The sequence below is a fragment of the Leuciscus leuciscus genome, assembly GCF_965113295.1.
Source record: "Leuciscus leuciscus genome assembly, chromosome: 4".
NCBI classification, from domain to species: Eukaryota; Metazoa; Chordata; class Actinopteri; order Cypriniformes; family Leuciscidae; genus Leuciscus; species Leuciscus leuciscus.
In genome coordinates this window covers 11,795,747-11,813,845 of record NC_138728.1, presented here as the reverse complement: position 1 = coordinate 11,813,845, position 18,099 = coordinate 11,795,747, and the positions used below count along the sequence as shown (strand labels likewise).

The following is an 18,099-nucleotide window of genomic DNA, read 5'->3' as shown; positions in this document are numbered from 1 at the left end:
TATTTATTTATTTATTTATTTATTTATATTTATATATTTATATATATATATATTTATATATATATGTGTATATATATATATATATACAGTGCCCTCCACAATTATTGAACCCCCTGGTAAATATGATCAAAATTGGCTGTAAAAAATAAATCTGCATCGATTATCCTTGTGATCTTTCATTCAAAAAATTTGCAAAATTCTAACCTTTCATTGAAGTAAAAGAATTGAAAGTGGGGGGAAATCACATTATGAAATAAATGTTTTTCTCCAAAACATGTTGGCCACAATTATTGAAACCCCTAGAATTTTTTACGAGTAAAATATCTCTGAAGTATATTCCCATTAATATTTACCTTTTTTAGTACACCAGGGTGACTAGGAACATGAAACTGTCCAGCTATGACTTCGTGTTTCACAGGAGTTTAAATATGAGGAAACACAAAGGCCAAATCCCCTTAATCATCCATCACAATGAGTAAAACCACAGAATACAGTTCTGATGCGTAGCAAAAGATTGTTGAGCATCACAAACTAGAAAGTGGCTGTAAGACAATAGCTAAAGAATTGAAAATCCCCATTTTGACCATCAGGGCAATAATTAAGAAGTTATAACCAACTAAAGATGTTATGAATCTGCCAGGAAAAGGACGTGTGTCTATACTGTCTTAATGCACGGCGAGTATGAAAGTTTGAGTGGCCAAAGACTCTCCAAGGATCACAGATGGAGAATTGCAGAGATTAGTTGAGTCTTAGGGTCAGAAAGCCTAAAAAAAAAATTATCAAACAACCCCTACATCCCCACATGTTGTTTGGGAGGGTTTAAAAAAAAAACCTCCTCGCTCATCCAAAAACAAATTCCAGCAAATTTAATTGTCAGACACGACTGGATCTTCAAACAACACAGGGTTCTGTGGTCAGATGAGACTAAAACAGAGCTTTTTGGCAGCAAACACACTAGATGGGTTTGGTGAACACAAGGATAAAAAGTACCCCATGTGTACAATTTAATATACCATTGGATCTTTAATGTTGTGGGCATATTTTTCTGCTGGAGGTCCTGGACTTCTTGTTCAGATACATGGCATTGTGGATTCTATCAAATATCAACAGATAAAAAATCAAAACCTGACGCCTTCTGCTAGAAATCTTATAATGGGCCGTGGTTGGATCTTCCATCAGGACAACGATCCAAAACAAACATCAAAATCAAAACAAAAATTTGTTGTGGAGCACAAAATGAAGCTTCTGCCATGACCGTCTCAGTCCCCTGACCTGATGAGTGGGCTGAACTGAAGAGAAGAAGCACCAACATGGATCTGGGAATCTGAAGGATCTGGAGAGATTCTGTGTGGAGGAATGGTCTCTGATCTCTTGTCAGTTATTCTCCAAACTCATCAGGCATTATAGGAGAAGACTCAGAGCTGTTATCTTGGCAAAAGGAGATTGCAAAAAGTATTTAATAAAAGGGTTTCAATAATTGTGGCCAACGTGTTTTGGAGAAAAACATTTATTTCATAATGTGATTTCCCCCCACTTTCAATTCTTTTACTTCAATGAAAGGTTAGAATTTTGCACATTTTTTGAATGAAAGATCACAAGGATAATCGATGCAGATTTATTTTTTACAGCCCATTTTGATCATATTTACCAGGGGGTTCAATAATTGTGGAGGGCACTGTATATATATATATATATATATACACACACACACACACACACACACACACACACACACACACACATATATATATATATATATATATATATATATACATATACATATATATCTATATCTATATCTATACACACACACAAACAGTATTTATATAAATTCAAATCCAAGAGAATTAATCCAATCGGATAAAAAGGCCAAAAGGCTTGAGGCTATTTTACTCTCCAGGGCAGACACATAAAACCTGAATGTGTACTGTAACATTTAGGGGTCAGTGGGGTAAGTTGAGCTACTGTTTGCTTAAGTTGTCCTACTTACTAATCTAATGTACCTAATTATATATTGTACAGGATTTTCTGCTATATTGTTTGGCCATAGAAACATGACATTTTTTCTCAGTCAATAAGAGAATTGAACTTGCCCCACCTTAGAGGTAACTGCGTCAGGTGGTAAGTTGGGTCATTGGAGGACAATTTTCATTTTAAATAAAAATATGAACACAAATTAGCTTATACAAAAATGCATTATCCACATTTTGATGCACAATATTAACAGTAAAAAGAAACATAATATATATATATATATATATATATATATTATTAACATATAATGAATACATTAATAATAAAACAGCCATGAGAAAGTTTAATATTATTTAAATCAAAAGAAAATGTTTTTAAAAAAGTAAAGAATGTTTACAAAAAAAATTAATACATTAATATTAAAACAGCCATGAGAAAGTTTAATATTATTTAAATCAAAAGAAACAAAATGTTTGTTTTTTTTAAGTAAAGAATGTTTACAAAAAAAAAAAAAAGAGAGAGAGAGAGAGAGAGAGGCTTTAGCTTTGACTTTAAAAATCCCTTCGGCATGCAAAAAACTATTTAATTTTTTTCTTATTTGTGAAGTCACTGTGAATAAATGTTCTTTGATTAAGATAATTATTGTGTACAAGGAATAACATCAAAAACAGACAGATGGTAGTGAAATCCGGAAACCAACATTTATTTTAATTCTTTTATATACAAAATATTTTTTTGTTTGTTTTGCGATTATATTATAGAGTAAACCATTTCACAGCCTTTCATGCTTTAATTTCATGTAGCTTTAACATTAACCAGAATATTATTTCACACACTACGTTTCATCCGTCTTTGCCCCCTCTGACAAAAACGCTTCAAAAGATTCTGCACCCACAGCAGTGCAATCCGGCCTCCTTCTTTGGGGATGCGTCCATTTCTTCTCTTATTTTTCCTACAGAAAAATGTCATAAGCTAGCTGGCCAAATAGAAAAGAAAACAACAGTGCCATTAAAAGAATAAGAGCTGATACGTGTGTGTGAATTCAGGTGGAACACTGTGCGGTTTACTGCAGTGCTACCTTACAGTACGTATACTCAATCATCAGTTGATCCCTGTTTTTCTCACTCATGGGGTTCAGGAAATGGGGGTGTTGTCACTTTTCAACTGGGTTCCTTTCTTCACCCAAAGTGACTTACAGTACATACATTGCTGGGACAGTCCCTCTAGAGCATCCTGGGATTTTGCGTGAAGGGCGTGATAGGATATCTGATAGGATAGCTCAGCAGCTTTCCCCTGCATCCTTTCATGTGTCTAAAATCATTTTGGCTGGATATTTACAAAGCAAATGTCATATCTATACATTAAAAAGCAGACAATTCCAAACTAAAAAACTTGATGCAAGTTATGACAAGCTAAATCATGAAAATCAAGGGCCTTGCCAAAAAACAGAGGCTCGCCCCATATATACAGTGCACAGACATCCTCAAACACACATTCACAGCCATCACACACACACACACACACTCAAACGCACACATGTACATATGCATGCCTGCATAAACCGCACATACTCCAGCCATATTTGACGGCAGCACCACTGCCGACCGTGTGTTCAGTGAAGCCCTGATTTCACTACACTCGACAGCTTGTAATACTTCATAACATGCAATAACATGGTTTAAAAAACAGTTACATGTGAGAATGTGTATATTTCTGCCTACTGGTGTCGCATATGTTGAGATTTTTCCAAGGACAGGCTACTGTAAATACCACAGTCGGATGTTTCCATCGCCTCTATGAGTTGCCATCAATGTGTCAGATCTGACCAATCAACAGCAGTTCACTCATTACAGAAAAGTGGCAGTATTTTTAGCTGTCAATAAGGGGAATGAGATGCCCCTCACCCCAATTTGAGGTGATTTCTGTGGCAGCTGAGTATGTGACATCATTTCCTGAAGTCTTGCGGTCTTCAGTCAGCCCTGGACTTCGGTATCCCTTGCAGTACTGATATAAAAGGACTCAAAGCGATGAGAGGGACTCGTTTTTTGATTATAGAATAATGTTTTCTACCAAGGCACTAAGGAACCGTGCTGAGGGGCCTTCGTTGCATCCCATACTGTAAAACCACACCAAGGGCGGTGTGAATTCTGGCGCCCAACGCGGGGCTACGGGTGGCTACATGGCTGACTGGGGGGCTTTCCTTCACAAAAACCGTCCTGGGTGAAGTGAACCTTAACTTAAAGTCGGTCACTGACTTTTCTTCAGGGATAAAACATCGAAAGAGGTTCGCCGTGAATAAATATAAGGGTGCAAAATGAACCACAAAAGAACTGAAAAAGGACAAAACCACGTCTGCGTGCTTGTGTGTCAAAAACATGCTACCTCATCCCTGATGACCAGTTTTAAATTCTGTGATTTTTTCGTTTATTCGAAACTTCTGTCTGCCAAAAAGACGCCTAAGAACAGCTTTTACACGTATTACATACTTCACAACAATGCCCACAAAGACATTGATGCCTGAAATGTGCATTATACCGATTTTAACACTGACGACAGAACGTAACAGGCATTAGCTGTGAAGCAAAAGTGGCATCAATACAGTCAGACGAGGTTCACTGTCTCCACAAAGCTGGCTAAAGGTGCGGTCACATTAGCGAAATTTTGGCGAAATTTCACATGCAAAAAGGTCCATTGAATATTGTTAATATGTGGCATGTGGCGAAATCTTTCTCCCTTACACAAAATTCCCACGTTCCCAGTGAAATGACTGGTTTTCACCTGTGAAAATTCAGTGAACAACAGTAAATGTGACCACACCTTAATGCTAATTCGCAGAAGGCATGATGTCAATAACTGATTCCATGCGTGTCCAGGGTACAAGATGGTGTGATATAATGCCATCTGACAGTAAATAGGGCCATGTTAATAAAATAGTTTCTTATATATGTCAATTTATATATTCCTATACACATATATTAATATATATGTATGCTTGCAATAAGATAATATGCTTATTACGTCTTAAAGTCATGTGATGTTCACTCTGACCAATCGCGGTGAAGCTAGGACTGGCCCTCTGCTTGCATTTTGCATAATTTCTCACTGTCTTACATCAGGGGAGTTTGTTTTATTTCTTTTTCTGTGTGATGTCAGGGGGTCACAGTGCAATAGAGAATGTTCTCCAAAAGATGGTGTGACAAGGGGGAGGGGCGTTGGATGGGTCAAAGGTCATGAGGCGTATCCAGGTAGTCACACAAAGGAGTTCATGGCATTGACCGGGGAAGGAGCCTCCGAACTCTCGTTGCCCTCCGCCGTGTCTTTTTCCTTCTTCCCGCTGTACTGTCCGATGAACGAGCCGTCCTCGTTGAACTGGCCGTCTCCTCCCTCGCCGTAATCTACCAGGCTGTCGTCACTGTCGTCCTTCTTGACCGTGCCATTGGATGGGGTCCGGCTGCCCTTCAGGGGCTTGTGATCCTCCGTGTCACTGATGTAAAGAGCAGAGACAAGGGGGAGGGGAGGATATTACAAACAGCACAATTTAAAACTAGATATTGGAGATTGTCCATTTCCAACATGCTGTTTAGTGCAGGTATTTTCACGACAGTCCATAAATGCGTCTCTCCTACATCCGGGAGGTAGTAGATGGTAATAACTGGTCAAAACGTGCATTTGAAAGGGTAAGTTAGGGCACATTCATCATAATGCATAAACCACTTCTCTCAAAACAGAAAAAATAAATAAAACAGAAAATGACCACTTAGGATTTCTAAACAAATGCAGCAAAATAATAATATAAATGAAGTAAAATCACAATAAGCAATCAAAAAATACAAATAACTATGCTCTTTTTTTTTTTTCAGACTTGGTTGGAACTAAAGGTTGGATTTGGCTTGTCCATGAGATTTACAGCTATTCGTTTAATGATCTACTGTAACTAAGAGATGAATAATGGTGGAATTTATGCATGCAAGATTTGCAAAGCCCCTCTTACCTTTCTAAAGACCTGAACTCCCCCCAATATCAAAACACACAAGAGGAACAAATGAGACAGACTGACATGTTTGACAATGAGGTTATTACTTTGCATTAAAGACAAACGTATGCAGTGACATTATACACAACAAATGATGGACTTTATGAACAGGACATGGACTGTTAATACAAAGACAAAAAAACCAAACATGACTGATGACTTCAATTGCAATTCTGATTTGGCATATTCAGAAGCTGAAATTTAATTTGAACGATTTAAGGGTCCAAACATTTTATATATAATATTTATTTCAAATATTTGAATTTATGTCCTGAATTAGCTACTGTAAGCTGAGACCAGTTCATCAGTCATTTCCAATCATATCTACTGCATTGCAACAGCAATATGACAATATGACCAGACATATTACTAGAAATTCACACAAATACAAAATAATAAATTAAAAAGAATAATAAATATCAATGACAATACATATTAATGATGACACAAAACAAAATCACAGCAATAAATCCAGCATTAATGTAAATCAGGAAGGCAATTGATTTGACATTTAAAATGTGTTAAATAAATAAAAATGTAAAATGAAGAATTAAAATAAAAATGTAAAATAATTGTATACAGTCATATAGTACACAGCTTTGGTTAATGATTGTTATTAATGTATAAAAAGGGTTGCTCCTGCTTTCCTCAAGCTGTTTGTGGAGGGGCCACAGATGTTTGCATTCATCTCAGAGGAATGAAAAAATTACATTCTGAATCCCTGAGCAAGAGAAGTAAGTTTGCTTTCAATGAGTCGTGAAACCACAACAAAATCACCAGTGCAATTTAAACATTTAGTTCTTATGATTTCTGTCTAGTGATATAAATACATGTAACTGTAGTAGTTCTCCTCACCTATACTCCCCAAATGTCCCATCATCCTCTTTCATGGGCTGGATCTCTGGGTCTTGATGGGCATCTTCTTTTTCTTTCACTATGTGATTGGAAAATGCATGGCATTAAAGTTTGGATTTTCGTTCAAAATAGTTCACGTGGTCAAAGCCACGAATTTGCTTATTTGTCAGTAGAATCTTGTCGCATATTAGTGGTCTTAGGATTTTTTACCACATGGATGTGCTTAAATATCTCGCATCAATTTTGTACATTCACATACCCGGATATTTGCCTCCTTTGTTCCTCTTTATGAAGCAAACGATGAGGAGCACCAGGATCAGTAAAGCAATGGCACACATCAGCCCGATAAACCAGCCCTGCGTGGCAATGTCAACCTGCTTGCTGGTCATGGCTGTACATGCACACACAAAAGAGACAGGAAGCAGATACAAAATGAACCAATTCTCAGTTTTCTTTAACTTGAAATGTTATGGTTAATGCATCTCTCAAATGTCACCCCCCCAAAAAAATTAAAATTGTGTCATCAACAGTAAAACAGAAATGAACATGGGTTGAACATCTAAATCACAGCAACAAAATCAGAAGTCTCATTGGTATTACGCTAACAAGAAATGACCACCATGGATTCGAGGAAGTGCATTGTGCATTTAAAATCCTCTGAAGACCTCTGTAGGATGTAAAAAAAAAAAAAAAAAAAAAAAGGAAGGAAGGAAGGAAAGAAAGAAAGAAGGAAGGAAGAAAAGATGGACAATTCTGGCATGCATCTACATGTCCAAAAACCTGTCTGGACTCCAAGCATGTCTAATTTGTTAATATTCCAAACCAAAACTACAGCTGATGTCTGGAACTGAGACTGGGCGGGGCTTCACGGGTGAGTGACAGGTGAGGTGGATTCTGGCGATCTACAGACATGCTCTCCTCACCTGGAACTGTAATCATCAGAACATCTGTACTGTGGACCGTTGCGTCTGAGTGGTCTTTGGCTACCAACCGAACCCTATAAGGCATCCCCGGCTTTAGTCCTCTAATCTGATATGTCCGAGTGCCATTTACAAACTCTGTTTTCCAGGGTTCATTACCTGGAGAGAAGGACCGACGGCAGGGGAGAGATTATTGCAAAACCAATTACTCCAAAAAAAGTGAACTGAATGCTACAGTAGAATTTGTTCTTTAAAGGAATTGTTCAAAATCACGTTCTGTCATCATTTACTCGCCCTCAAGTTGTTCCAAACCTGTATGAATTTCTTTCTTCTGCTGAACACAAAAGAAGATATTTTTAAGAATAATGGGTAACCAAACAGTTGATGGACCTCATTGACTTCCATAGTATTGAAAAAAATATTATGGAAGTCAATAGGGCCCATCAACTTCTTGGTTCTCCAAAATATCTTCTTTTGTGTTCAGCAGAAGACAGAAATTCAGACAGCTTTGGAACAACTTGAGGGTGAGTAAATGATGAAAGAATTTTCATTTTTGGGTCAACTACTCTAAGTCACTTGTACTTTTAATCAGAAAAACTGAAAAAAAAAATGTGTTTCTTTATTTATTTTTATGTTGTTTTAAAGCATAATAAAATGTTGAGTTAATAAAAGTACAGGAATCTATCAAAACAATTTTTATTCTGATATTAGACAATAAATAGTAGAAAATAACTTGATCTATGAACTTTGACTATGAATTATAATGTACTAAGGCTATATAGAGACGCACTGCAGTAGTGAAATTGTAAGGAGGAAAGTCTTACTGTTAGCAACAACATATTCCACATAAACATTCCTATCCGGCAAAGAGTTTTCCCAGCTTATTACAGCATGGCCCTCCTCCACCGAGGAGTTCACGCTCCCAAACATCCGAGCAGCGGGCGGCACTGATCAGACAAGGAAAAGTACAATTGATGTAAGAATTTAGAGAGAAGTTGCCACAAAAATCCTATATATTTCGATGTCTTGCGGCCCCAAAAAAAGTGTGTGGACTTAATATAGAAGGTAGTTCTGATCAAATCTTTAGCATAATTTGCTTATATGCCACTAGTTTTGATATTTGATAACTAATACAATAAAATTCACATTTTAAGTGTTCTTTTTGGGGCTACTAGACCTTTTTTCAATTATTCGCACAATCGTTCAAAAGTTTGGGGTTGGTGAGATTTAAAAAATGATGTCAAAAATACAGTAAAACAGTAATGTTGTGAAATATGATTACAATTTAAAATAACTTTTCCATATTAATGTTTTAATAAATGCCACTTTTGATTAATATAATATGTCCTTGATAGAATAAATAAATAAATAAACTGCAGACCCCAAACTTTTGAATCTACACTAGTTAAAGGGATAACTGTCATCACTTTCCTTTTATATTATAGATCATGAGTGAAACTGTATCCGACACCTTGTGAGGTATTAGACAGTATATTGTCAACAGTTTCCTGTTCAACACAGTATCACACAAGCATAACAATCGAGGAACGAGAGAAGGTGACGGGACAGGAGTGTGTGTACCCTTGTGAAACGGGGACTGCAAAGATTGAGTGACAGAGGGGGTTGGTGGTGGAGAAGGGGGGGCTGATCCTGGAGGAATACAGAGAATAGTGAAACACACAACATGACACAAAACATTAGAGAGAGAGAAAACAAGGCAGCGAAAGAGAAATGCAGATCTGAGTTAACAGCATGCAGGAACGTGCAGTTTACTGGTGCAATGAGAGCTGCAGAGAGGACCCTGAGATCACGGCAGCCAGATTTGGGTTTGTCTCATCATCATACGTTCAAACATTACTCTATACTGAAAAACATCTAAAGTCCTTGTCTAAACTAATTAAAGGGATAGTTCAGCCCAAAATGAAACTTCTGGCATTTTTTCCTCAGCCTTTGATTTTAAAATGATTTCTATTATGAAAATTATCGCACCTTTTCCACAATAACCACAGCTGTTAACCTCCAAAAAAGACAACAAAAGTAGACCATATGACTTCTGTGCAATAGTTAGTCTTCTGAAGTGATACGATACTGTAGATTTGCTGTGACGAAAGGACCCAAATTTAAGTCAGTATTCACTGATAATCATCCCATACAGTGAGTTGTTAACAACCGAGTCAATAAGATGATTCAGTTCAATTTATGAATCATTTCAATTCATGAACTAATCATTTAGTCCAATTTGTGAACTTCATCATCACTGAAAAGAAGTGACTCAGAAGAACGATTCATTCACTGATCCGGTTCTCGAGTTCACCGGACTCACTGACTGATACAGTCACAACAGTTCACTGGGTGGAAAGATGAGTGAATAACAATAAAAAAAATTTTTTGGAGCTTAACAGACTTGGTCACAATACTGTACAACTGTTGTCATATGGAAAAGAGCTTCATGAAGATTCATCAAAAATGATCCTTTTGTGTTCCACAGAAAAACAGACAAACAGGTGTTCAAGTATTAAAGCTACAGCATTTACTTTTGAGTGAACTATTCCTTTAACAACAGATGTTCTAGCTAAGCCCTAATGAAAGCAGTGGGATGGAATTTGCATTTCTTGGTAACATGACTCTCCATGACATATGGAGCAGGCCAGGTCAGGTGTAAAGCTTTTTGGCCTGAGGAAGTTCATGCATATGTATCTATCTCCTTTCAGTGCTACAGTGGCTTTCTAGTCTCATAGCTGATGCTTGACCAGCATGCATTCTCATCAGCCCGATACTGGTGTTACCTTTACCCGCCTTTACTGCGGGATGCCGAATTAACGCTTCAAAGAAAAGAGAGAGATAGAGACAAAAGAAGACAAAAGTAGAGTGGATGTAAGTAGTGGCCACCTGACGACCAATCATTTAAAGATAGAATGTTTCCAAAAGTGTAAATCACAAAATATGATGCTGTTGAAAGGTTCATTTGTATTCAATTCAAACAAACCCCAAAACAAAGAAGTTTTAATCATGGAACCCAACAGGCCAGAGCACCATAACACATTTAAGGCAACGATCTAAAGCAACTTTCAGTTTCACAGAACAAAATAGAACAAAAATTGGAGAATTTTAAATATATATATATTAAAAATGTGTTTAATGTTTAATCAGTTTAATAAATTCAACTTAATCCGCATTTTGTCTTCTTTTCCAGTGGTAATCTAAATATTTTTCAAACAAAACAGATATTGGCATAAGATATTGGAAGTAAGAATTAAGTTTGGTTTTCTTACCAAAGTGGCTAAAAAATGAATACAAATATTAAATATTTAGCAAAGCTGTATGCTTAAAATAAGGCAAAAAATACTGATAAAGAACATAATCACAGACTAAAGTGAATGGCATTTAAATAAGTGGCTAATATTGCCTTGAAAACAAACAAACAAATAAATAAATAAGGCTAGGTGTTAAGTTTGTGTATTAAATCTATTCATATACAACCCTAAAAGCACTGAAAGTATTAACACTGTAGTCATGCAACATGGAATGACATCAAGATCACTCAGATTCAGGAATCTGAGGACTGGATTCCTCAGTTGAAACAAACCTTTGTATACGTTTTATTCTCCTTGCAATTTATACAAAGCCACCGATGAGAATAAAATACTGCATCTGGATCCTTGCATCGAATGCTGAAAATATTATATTGTAAAATCAGTCACAAAGCTAGTCCTCACCTTCGTCCATGATCGTGACAGCCTCTTCTGTGATGGTGGGGCCAGAGCCCTTGACAGTCATGGCATTCAGATAGAACTTGTAGCGCGTGCTGTACTTGAGGTTGTCGAGAGTGACGCTGGTCTCGTTTGCTAGTAGAAGCAGCTCTTTGAGAGGCCCAAGTTCATCAGTCGTATTGACTACAAGCAGAGAGTTAAAACAGAAAAGGTGAAAAGTATAAGCAATCTGTATCTTTTCATGAATCAGCAACAGATTCCCATCCAACATGCTGTGGTTTTAGACCTACTAGACTGGTATTTGAGCAAGTATCCAGTCAGGTGGCCGTTATCTTCCAGAGGTGGTGCCCATTCCACAATCAGTGAGTCCAGGTTCAGATTTCGGACTTTTAAATGTTTAGGAGGCCCGGGAACTTAAACAAAAACACAATTTATATAATTTAAACTCATTTAAATGACAATAATATTCCATACTTTGACAAATGAGTCCATATAGTATAAGAGTAAAAGTAAGTACACACTACTGTACCTCCCTCTGGTGTTTCAAATTGCTGATCGGAGCTGGTGGGTCCGTCTCCTTTCCCATTGAAGGCTCTAATGTTGAGGGCGTACTGGCTGTAGGGATTAAGGCCGGGCAGACGACCCTCTGTCTCGGTCCCGCTGAAGATGAGCACCTGTGGCCTTTCATGCTCAAAGTCTTGCTTATGTAAGCTTCTCATCTTCCAATAACTCACCTACAAAATGTACGACACATTAGACTGTTTGCAGCTCAAATGTCAACATATTTAGGTAGATGACCATAACTGGTGTAGAATATTTAACGTAAACGTATTTTAAGTGTTCAGTAAGTACCTTATATCCCTTCAGTCGACCTTGGACTGTTGAAAGAGGAACAGCGTCCCAGCGAACTTCAGCAACTGTCCCATTCTGAACTGAAACTTGAATATTCTCTGGGGCCACAGTTGGTGCTGAGATGACAAAATACATGCTGTACATAAAAATATTGAATGCGTTTTTTTAAATTAAAATTTGGAATGGAACTACTTCTTAGTAAACAACATTTTTCTGACTCTGTCCACCACCTCTGATGTAAACTTTCAGTGATTTTGTCGCAGTGCAATATATAATATAATATAATATAATATAATATAATATAATATATCAAATAAATGTCAAGTTTGGGCATGAAACTCTAGATGGCGCGGGCTGATAGGTCCTTAACTCATTTGGTAGCGATCGCATCGTCATCTACATAGCACAGCTGATTGGTTGCTGTTGCAAATACCAGTAGTGTTGCCATTAAGAGTCTGCAGCTCACTTTCAGAAACCCTCCACCTTCCCCAGCTCCACCTATATAGATCTGCTATGGGGGTTATTTCATGGATGTTACAGCAGCAGCATGTCTTGCATGCTCACAGCAATGTCTGTGAATGTATTGGCAGTAGTAAGTCTCGGTACTTGCTCTGCAGCGGTGTAGCAGATCTATTCTGCCAAGACCAAATACAGTAACATTGCCATATCCATTACCATTCCAATGCCAATCTCTCCGAGAGTTGTCATGACAGAACATTATATATTCACATTTTGTGAATAGAAATGTTATACAAAATAATTACATATTATATAATAATATATTACATAATAATTAAAACAATATGAATGGAAATAAATTTGAGTGCTTTCTGCAGCTCACTCACAGTCCTCTCCTGAGTATCCAAGCACCACCTCTGGTCTGGGGCCAGACCCGTAGTCATTGACCGCCTGTACGGTGACTTCATAGAGTGCAAAAGTGGGCGTTCCTGTCACCATGTATTGCGATACATTGGCCAGATCGACTGACGTCCAGCGATCCGCATCTTTCATACTCCAGCTAACCTTGTATTTTAGGCCTGGACCGTTCGACTCCAGCCCGGTCAGCTCCTGCTCACCAGATATTAAAAAGAAAAACAGGTTTACCAAACGCTTTGACATTTCATCATCTATTCCACTACATCTTTAATAGTGTCCAAATACTTTTAGGAGTCACTAGAAACTATATAAAAAAAGATAAATTAGTAGGTACTGTATTGAATCAAATCACATCAAAAGAGTTTTACCGTCCAAGTTATTGTCATACTGTCGGGTGACGTTCCAATGACTTCAACGTCTGATGGATTCATGTCAGGCTCTGTGAGGATCATAATCAGACTTTGAGCCATACAAATATAGGGACGTTTAAATATTTTAAAGCAATCTACTTCCTAATAAGGTCACTCACGTGCAGGGTTGGTCCGGTACTGGCTGGACGGCATGCTGGGTTCACTCAGATCTACGCTATTGAGTGCCAGAACCCTGAAAGAGTAATAAACATATGGGGACAGATCCAGTTGGGCTGTGGTGATGGTTCCAGAAACGCTGGTCATATTGTGCCATACTCCAGGCTCGTGGAGCGAATCTTCATATTGGATCAGGAACACTGAGGTAACCAGGGAAAAATGGATCAGAAGCTGTTGATGTATTATGTGCATCTCTATTTGATTTGACACAAGGAATCAAACAAAGTTCTGTTTTTAACTCACATTCAATAGGGCTATGGTGATCATCGCCAGGGGTCCATGTAAGCCGAACACTGCGCTCTCCCTGGTCCGTCAGCTCCAGGTCTGTGGGCCGGTCCGGTTTCTCTGAAAAAACAGATATTATGAGACACAAAACTCGATCCAGCGGAAGTGCACTAGACATTAGAAACATGCAACACAAGCCAAAATAAAATAACAAAAAATTACCACAAAACTTAAAAAAATGCCAGTCTGAAATCTCACATTCTGTTAAAGGCATGATTACAAGGCACAGCCAAACAGATCTCATGAGAAAACAAAACTATTTAACATTTTGGCAAATTCATAAGAATTTGTAAGATTTGAGTCATACGAAATATATCTAAGCATGAAGGTCCACCCCTAAACCAAACCCTCAGTGGGACAGTGGGAATTTATACAAATTCAGCTCTAATTTGTAGGTAAAGCTGAAACCATGCAGGTCTTTATTTTAAGTTTGAGTGTGCCTCATTTGTAAACAAGATGAAACTTAAAATCAAAATAGTCTTTAACAGTTTATTTATTAATAGGCAAAATCCACAAAACACATTCATAAGCACATATTAGGAAGATGAAGAGGGATAAACAAACAAACCCAAAAAATAAAAAATAAATAAAAAATATATACAAATGTGTAAAATGGGTTTGGGACCTGTTTGGGAACTTAAAGAAGTGAGCTTTACCCAGTACTATAGATGGTGTTGGTGTGGCCTCTGACAAGGAAAGCAGTTTTGAGGAAGTCAAAATTTAATTATACAGAAAAAATACAATTTCAACTCTTCAACAGCACCCATATAATCTGTATTAACAAAAGGAAGCCAAATTGTATATTGTACAGTTTTTAAAAGTGATGTATAAACTGAGCGTACCGACAACTGTGAGTGTGGCTCTGGCTGAATCTTGGTCCAAGGTGGTGTTTCTGATGCAGGTGTAGGTGCCCTCATCCTCCTCTGTCACGTCACGTATAGTCAGACTATCAGAGCCCACCTCAAATCTACACACATACACACCTGTTAGTCAAAAACTAGCAGATACATGCCACCTTTCAAAGCATTTAAACACACCTTTCAGAACTTTTAAGGTTTTCACTTTTCTCAAACTAAATTATGCTTTACATTATAGCTACATTACATTATATTATCATGTCAATATGGGCCAAAATCTCAGAGGAATGTTTCCAGCATCTTGTTAAATAGGTAGTTCTGAAGGCAAAATGGGGTCCGACCAAGGTGTGCTAGCAAGGTGTACCAATTAAACTGACCAGAAAGTGTATACTGTTAATGCTATAGAAACTGAAGTGGCAATAAAAATATATAATAATAAAATATAAAAAAACTGCTCCCTTGCTCTTATCATGTGCAGCGCTTAAGATGCTGAGCTCGGCTTTATATGGTGCTTATATTAAACAACATTTGCAGCACTGATTGCAGGTCATACCGAGAATCGTCAGGAAGCTCTTCGTTGTCTTTGAGCCATATCATGGAGGGGAAGAGAGTGGAGTCATGTTTGACCTTACACTCAAACACAACCATGCTGCTTCTTTGGACCACTTTATACCCAGGCTGTTTGAGGATCTGTGTAGGCTCTGTGGAAAGAGAGAACAACATGTCCCATCTTACTACTTCCTTTAGTCTAGTCTATTATTCCTTCCTTCATTCAATATATTACAAATACGCTGATTTAAGCTGGACAAATTCAATTTAGCTTTCACTCACCTTTCACTTCCAGGTAAATGTGATTCTCTTTGTTTCCAAGATTGTTAGAGGCCATGCAGGTGTATTTGCCGCTGTTTAGTGACTGAGCCACACTGATCTCTAAGGTACCGTTTTTATGAATGATGTACGAGTCGCTATCCAGTATGCTCTGACTGTCTTTAAACCTGGGGATCACAGACACATAATCAGCATGCAGCATTAACTCACAGAAAACACTTTTCTGGATATTAAAGACAAGCCTAAAATGAATGCTAAATAAAAATAAAAAAACTCACCATGTGATCTTTGGGAGGGGCGAGCCAAATGAAGCACAGTCTAATAGAGCCCTTCTGTTAGTGATGACTGAGTATACATGATTTGGAGGAGTCAGCACCCTTGGAGGTTCAGCTGAAACATAATAGAATATATTCAACAAAACATTTGAAAAATATAGAATAGAATAGAATAGAATAGAATAGAATAGAATAGAATAGAATAGAATAGAATAGAATAGAATAGAATAGAATAGAATAGAAATGCATAGAACTAACCCAGGACACTGACAAAGGCATTGGCCAGCAGGTAACCGTACTCATTGGAGGCGTTGCACTGGTAAACAGCACTTGAGCCTGTCTGAACATCAGTGAGGATGATTTCGTCATCTTTGATTTTCCGACTGGGGTCCTTATGTGAGTCTATCAAGAAATAACATCATCATTTATAATCATAGTAAAACTATAATCAAGCCATTCTTTTCAAAAAAGCTATGCTACACGCTACTAACAAGTAGTTAACTAAGTAACTAAGTAGCTAACTACATCTGAAGGGAGAAATAACTTTTGTCTGATTACCCTTAGATGATTTAATTTATTATTTAATCAGAGCAATATTTTCCATTGGTACAAACACTTTATGAGTTTATTAACATGTACAGTACTGTACGAACAAACTGATTAACTAGAATAAATCAGAACTTTTTACATATCAATATAAATTTTGTTACACGTTGAAAATAGTAGCTAGATACTGAAAAAGCTCATTTTTTTGTGACAAAAGCTCACAGAAAGTGGTTATGTGAGTGGGTGACATACTTTCAATGGGAATTCCGTTGACAGACCATGTGACCTTGGGTTGAGGATTGCCACCCACCCGGCAGGTGAGCATTCCGTTTTCTTTCGGGGCCAGGATGAGGTTCTGAGGGGCACTGATCCAAAAAGGAGCCGCTGTGGCGATGGAAGGAGAGAGTTCAAAATCAAATCGACAAAATTTGTAAATTTTATTTTAGAATGTTATTTTCCTGTGCCACACATTAGAATTAGTCAATCATATGTTGCAAAACAAATAGTAACAAATATTTTTGGATATTTGGCAAATCAGGGGTTATTATCTGAACAACAGGAAACACAAAGGGTCTTTTAAATCAGCTCAAGTCCATGAATGGTTCAGGATGGTGTCCAGGGGTCAGTGAATGATGTGACTAAACAGGATTTTTTAGATGTGACAGATGAAAAGACGTCCTGTGACAGACCTCTGACCACTACAGTGATGGTGTGATGGTTGCTCCCCAGGCGATTCTTGGCTAAACAGCGATAATCTCCCCCATCCGCTTCTGTCACCTCAACTATTTTCAGAGTTTTCTGGAAACTGTGAAATGAAAAACGGCTGCTTGGCAGCTCCCCGACCAACTTAGTCCAGGAGATTTCTGGTGTTGGACTGAAAAACACAAAAACACTCAAAAACTTTTGAACTGTTAGTCACATTTAAGCAAAACCTTTAATACAATCTGACCCCAATCAGAAGAACAACTACTAGCTACTCTTCGACCCAAGATATACCCATTTATCCACTTCCTGTTACTTACAGGCCATCAGCGAGGCATTCCAGCTCCAGCGTGTCTCCTTTCAGGACCATGGCGGTACTGTGCGCTCCTGGTGGGTGCATGAAAGTGGGCGCTCTCTCCCCAGATGGAGTGTCTAGAACAGGGATTGGTCACAATCAGAAAGACAAGTCTTGTAACCAGCCAGTTATTACCCAGGACTTATGTGAGGGGAAAAGATTCTATTTTGGTATGTAAAACCACACATGAACAAGCCAGATAAAAGGTGTACAAATAGCATATTGCTGATCAAATTTGATGCTATATAATGAAAAAGTTTGAAAATACACTTATTTTGATACTCCGATAAGTTCCCTGAAAGCCTTGTGACTTAATCGCCCTGATGTCTTTGATCAAGTGAACCTCATATTGGAATGACAAGAATTTTATCCTTCCATTGCTTCTTTTGGATGGACATGCATGGCCTTTAAAAGAGAATGGAAGGATCCAAATGAAAATATAAT

At 37.7% G+C, this 18,099-nt stretch overlaps 1 protein-coding gene across 13 annotated transcripts in view; it reads right to left on the bottom strand.

The window, feature by feature from the left end:
* Positions 1–2,650: 2,650 nt before the first annotated feature.
* The window catches only part of nrcama (neuronal cell adhesion molecule a), a 49,669-nt gene continuing 34,220 nt past the window's right edge, over positions 2,651–18,099 (bottom strand). For 5 of the 13 annotated variants that reach the window (XM_082167115.1, XM_082167124.1, XM_082167122.1 and 2 more), the window contains 24 exons: positions 17,621–17,732; positions 17,288–17,472; positions 16,851–16,982; positions 16,311–16,454; positions 16,056–16,167; positions 15,781–15,944; positions 15,503–15,650; positions 14,935–15,059; positions 14,749–14,778; positions 14,051–14,152; positions 13,750–13,947; positions 13,589–13,659; positions 13,190–13,412; positions 12,345–12,460; positions 12,022–12,226; positions 11,783–11,905; positions 11,499–11,675; positions 10,569–10,604; positions 9,364–9,432; positions 8,607–8,729; positions 7,786–7,941; positions 7,122–7,253; positions 6,863–6,941; positions 2,651–5,458 (listed from right to left, as the gene is read on the bottom strand). In XM_082167115.1, the coding sequence (XP_082023241.1) occupies positions 5,224–5,458; positions 6,863–6,941; positions 7,122–7,253; positions 7,786–7,941; positions 8,607–8,729; positions 9,364–9,432; positions 10,569–10,604; positions 11,499–11,675; positions 11,783–11,905; positions 12,022–12,226; positions 12,345–12,460; positions 13,190–13,412; positions 13,589–13,659; positions 13,750–13,947; positions 14,051–14,152; positions 14,749–14,778; positions 14,935–15,059; positions 15,503–15,650; positions 15,781–15,944; positions 16,056–16,167; positions 16,311–16,454; positions 16,851–16,982; positions 17,288–17,472; positions 17,621–17,732 (3,197 nt within the window). In that variant the 3' untranslated portion in view covers positions 2,651–5,223. Of the gene's footprint in view, positions 5,459–5,840; positions 6,729–6,862; positions 6,942–7,121; positions 7,254–7,785; positions 7,942–8,606; positions 8,730–9,363; positions 9,433–10,568; positions 10,605–11,498; positions 11,676–11,782; positions 11,906–12,021; positions 12,227–12,344; positions 12,461–13,189; positions 13,413–13,588; positions 13,660–13,749; positions 13,948–14,050; positions 14,153–14,748; positions 14,779–14,934; positions 15,060–15,502; positions 15,651–15,780; positions 15,945–16,055; positions 16,168–16,310; positions 16,455–16,850; positions 16,983–17,287; positions 17,473–17,620; positions 17,733–18,099 lie in introns of those variants that run through there. The other 8 variants (XM_082167123.1, XM_082167127.1, XM_082167117.1 and 5 more) reach the window with 7 other exon arrangements.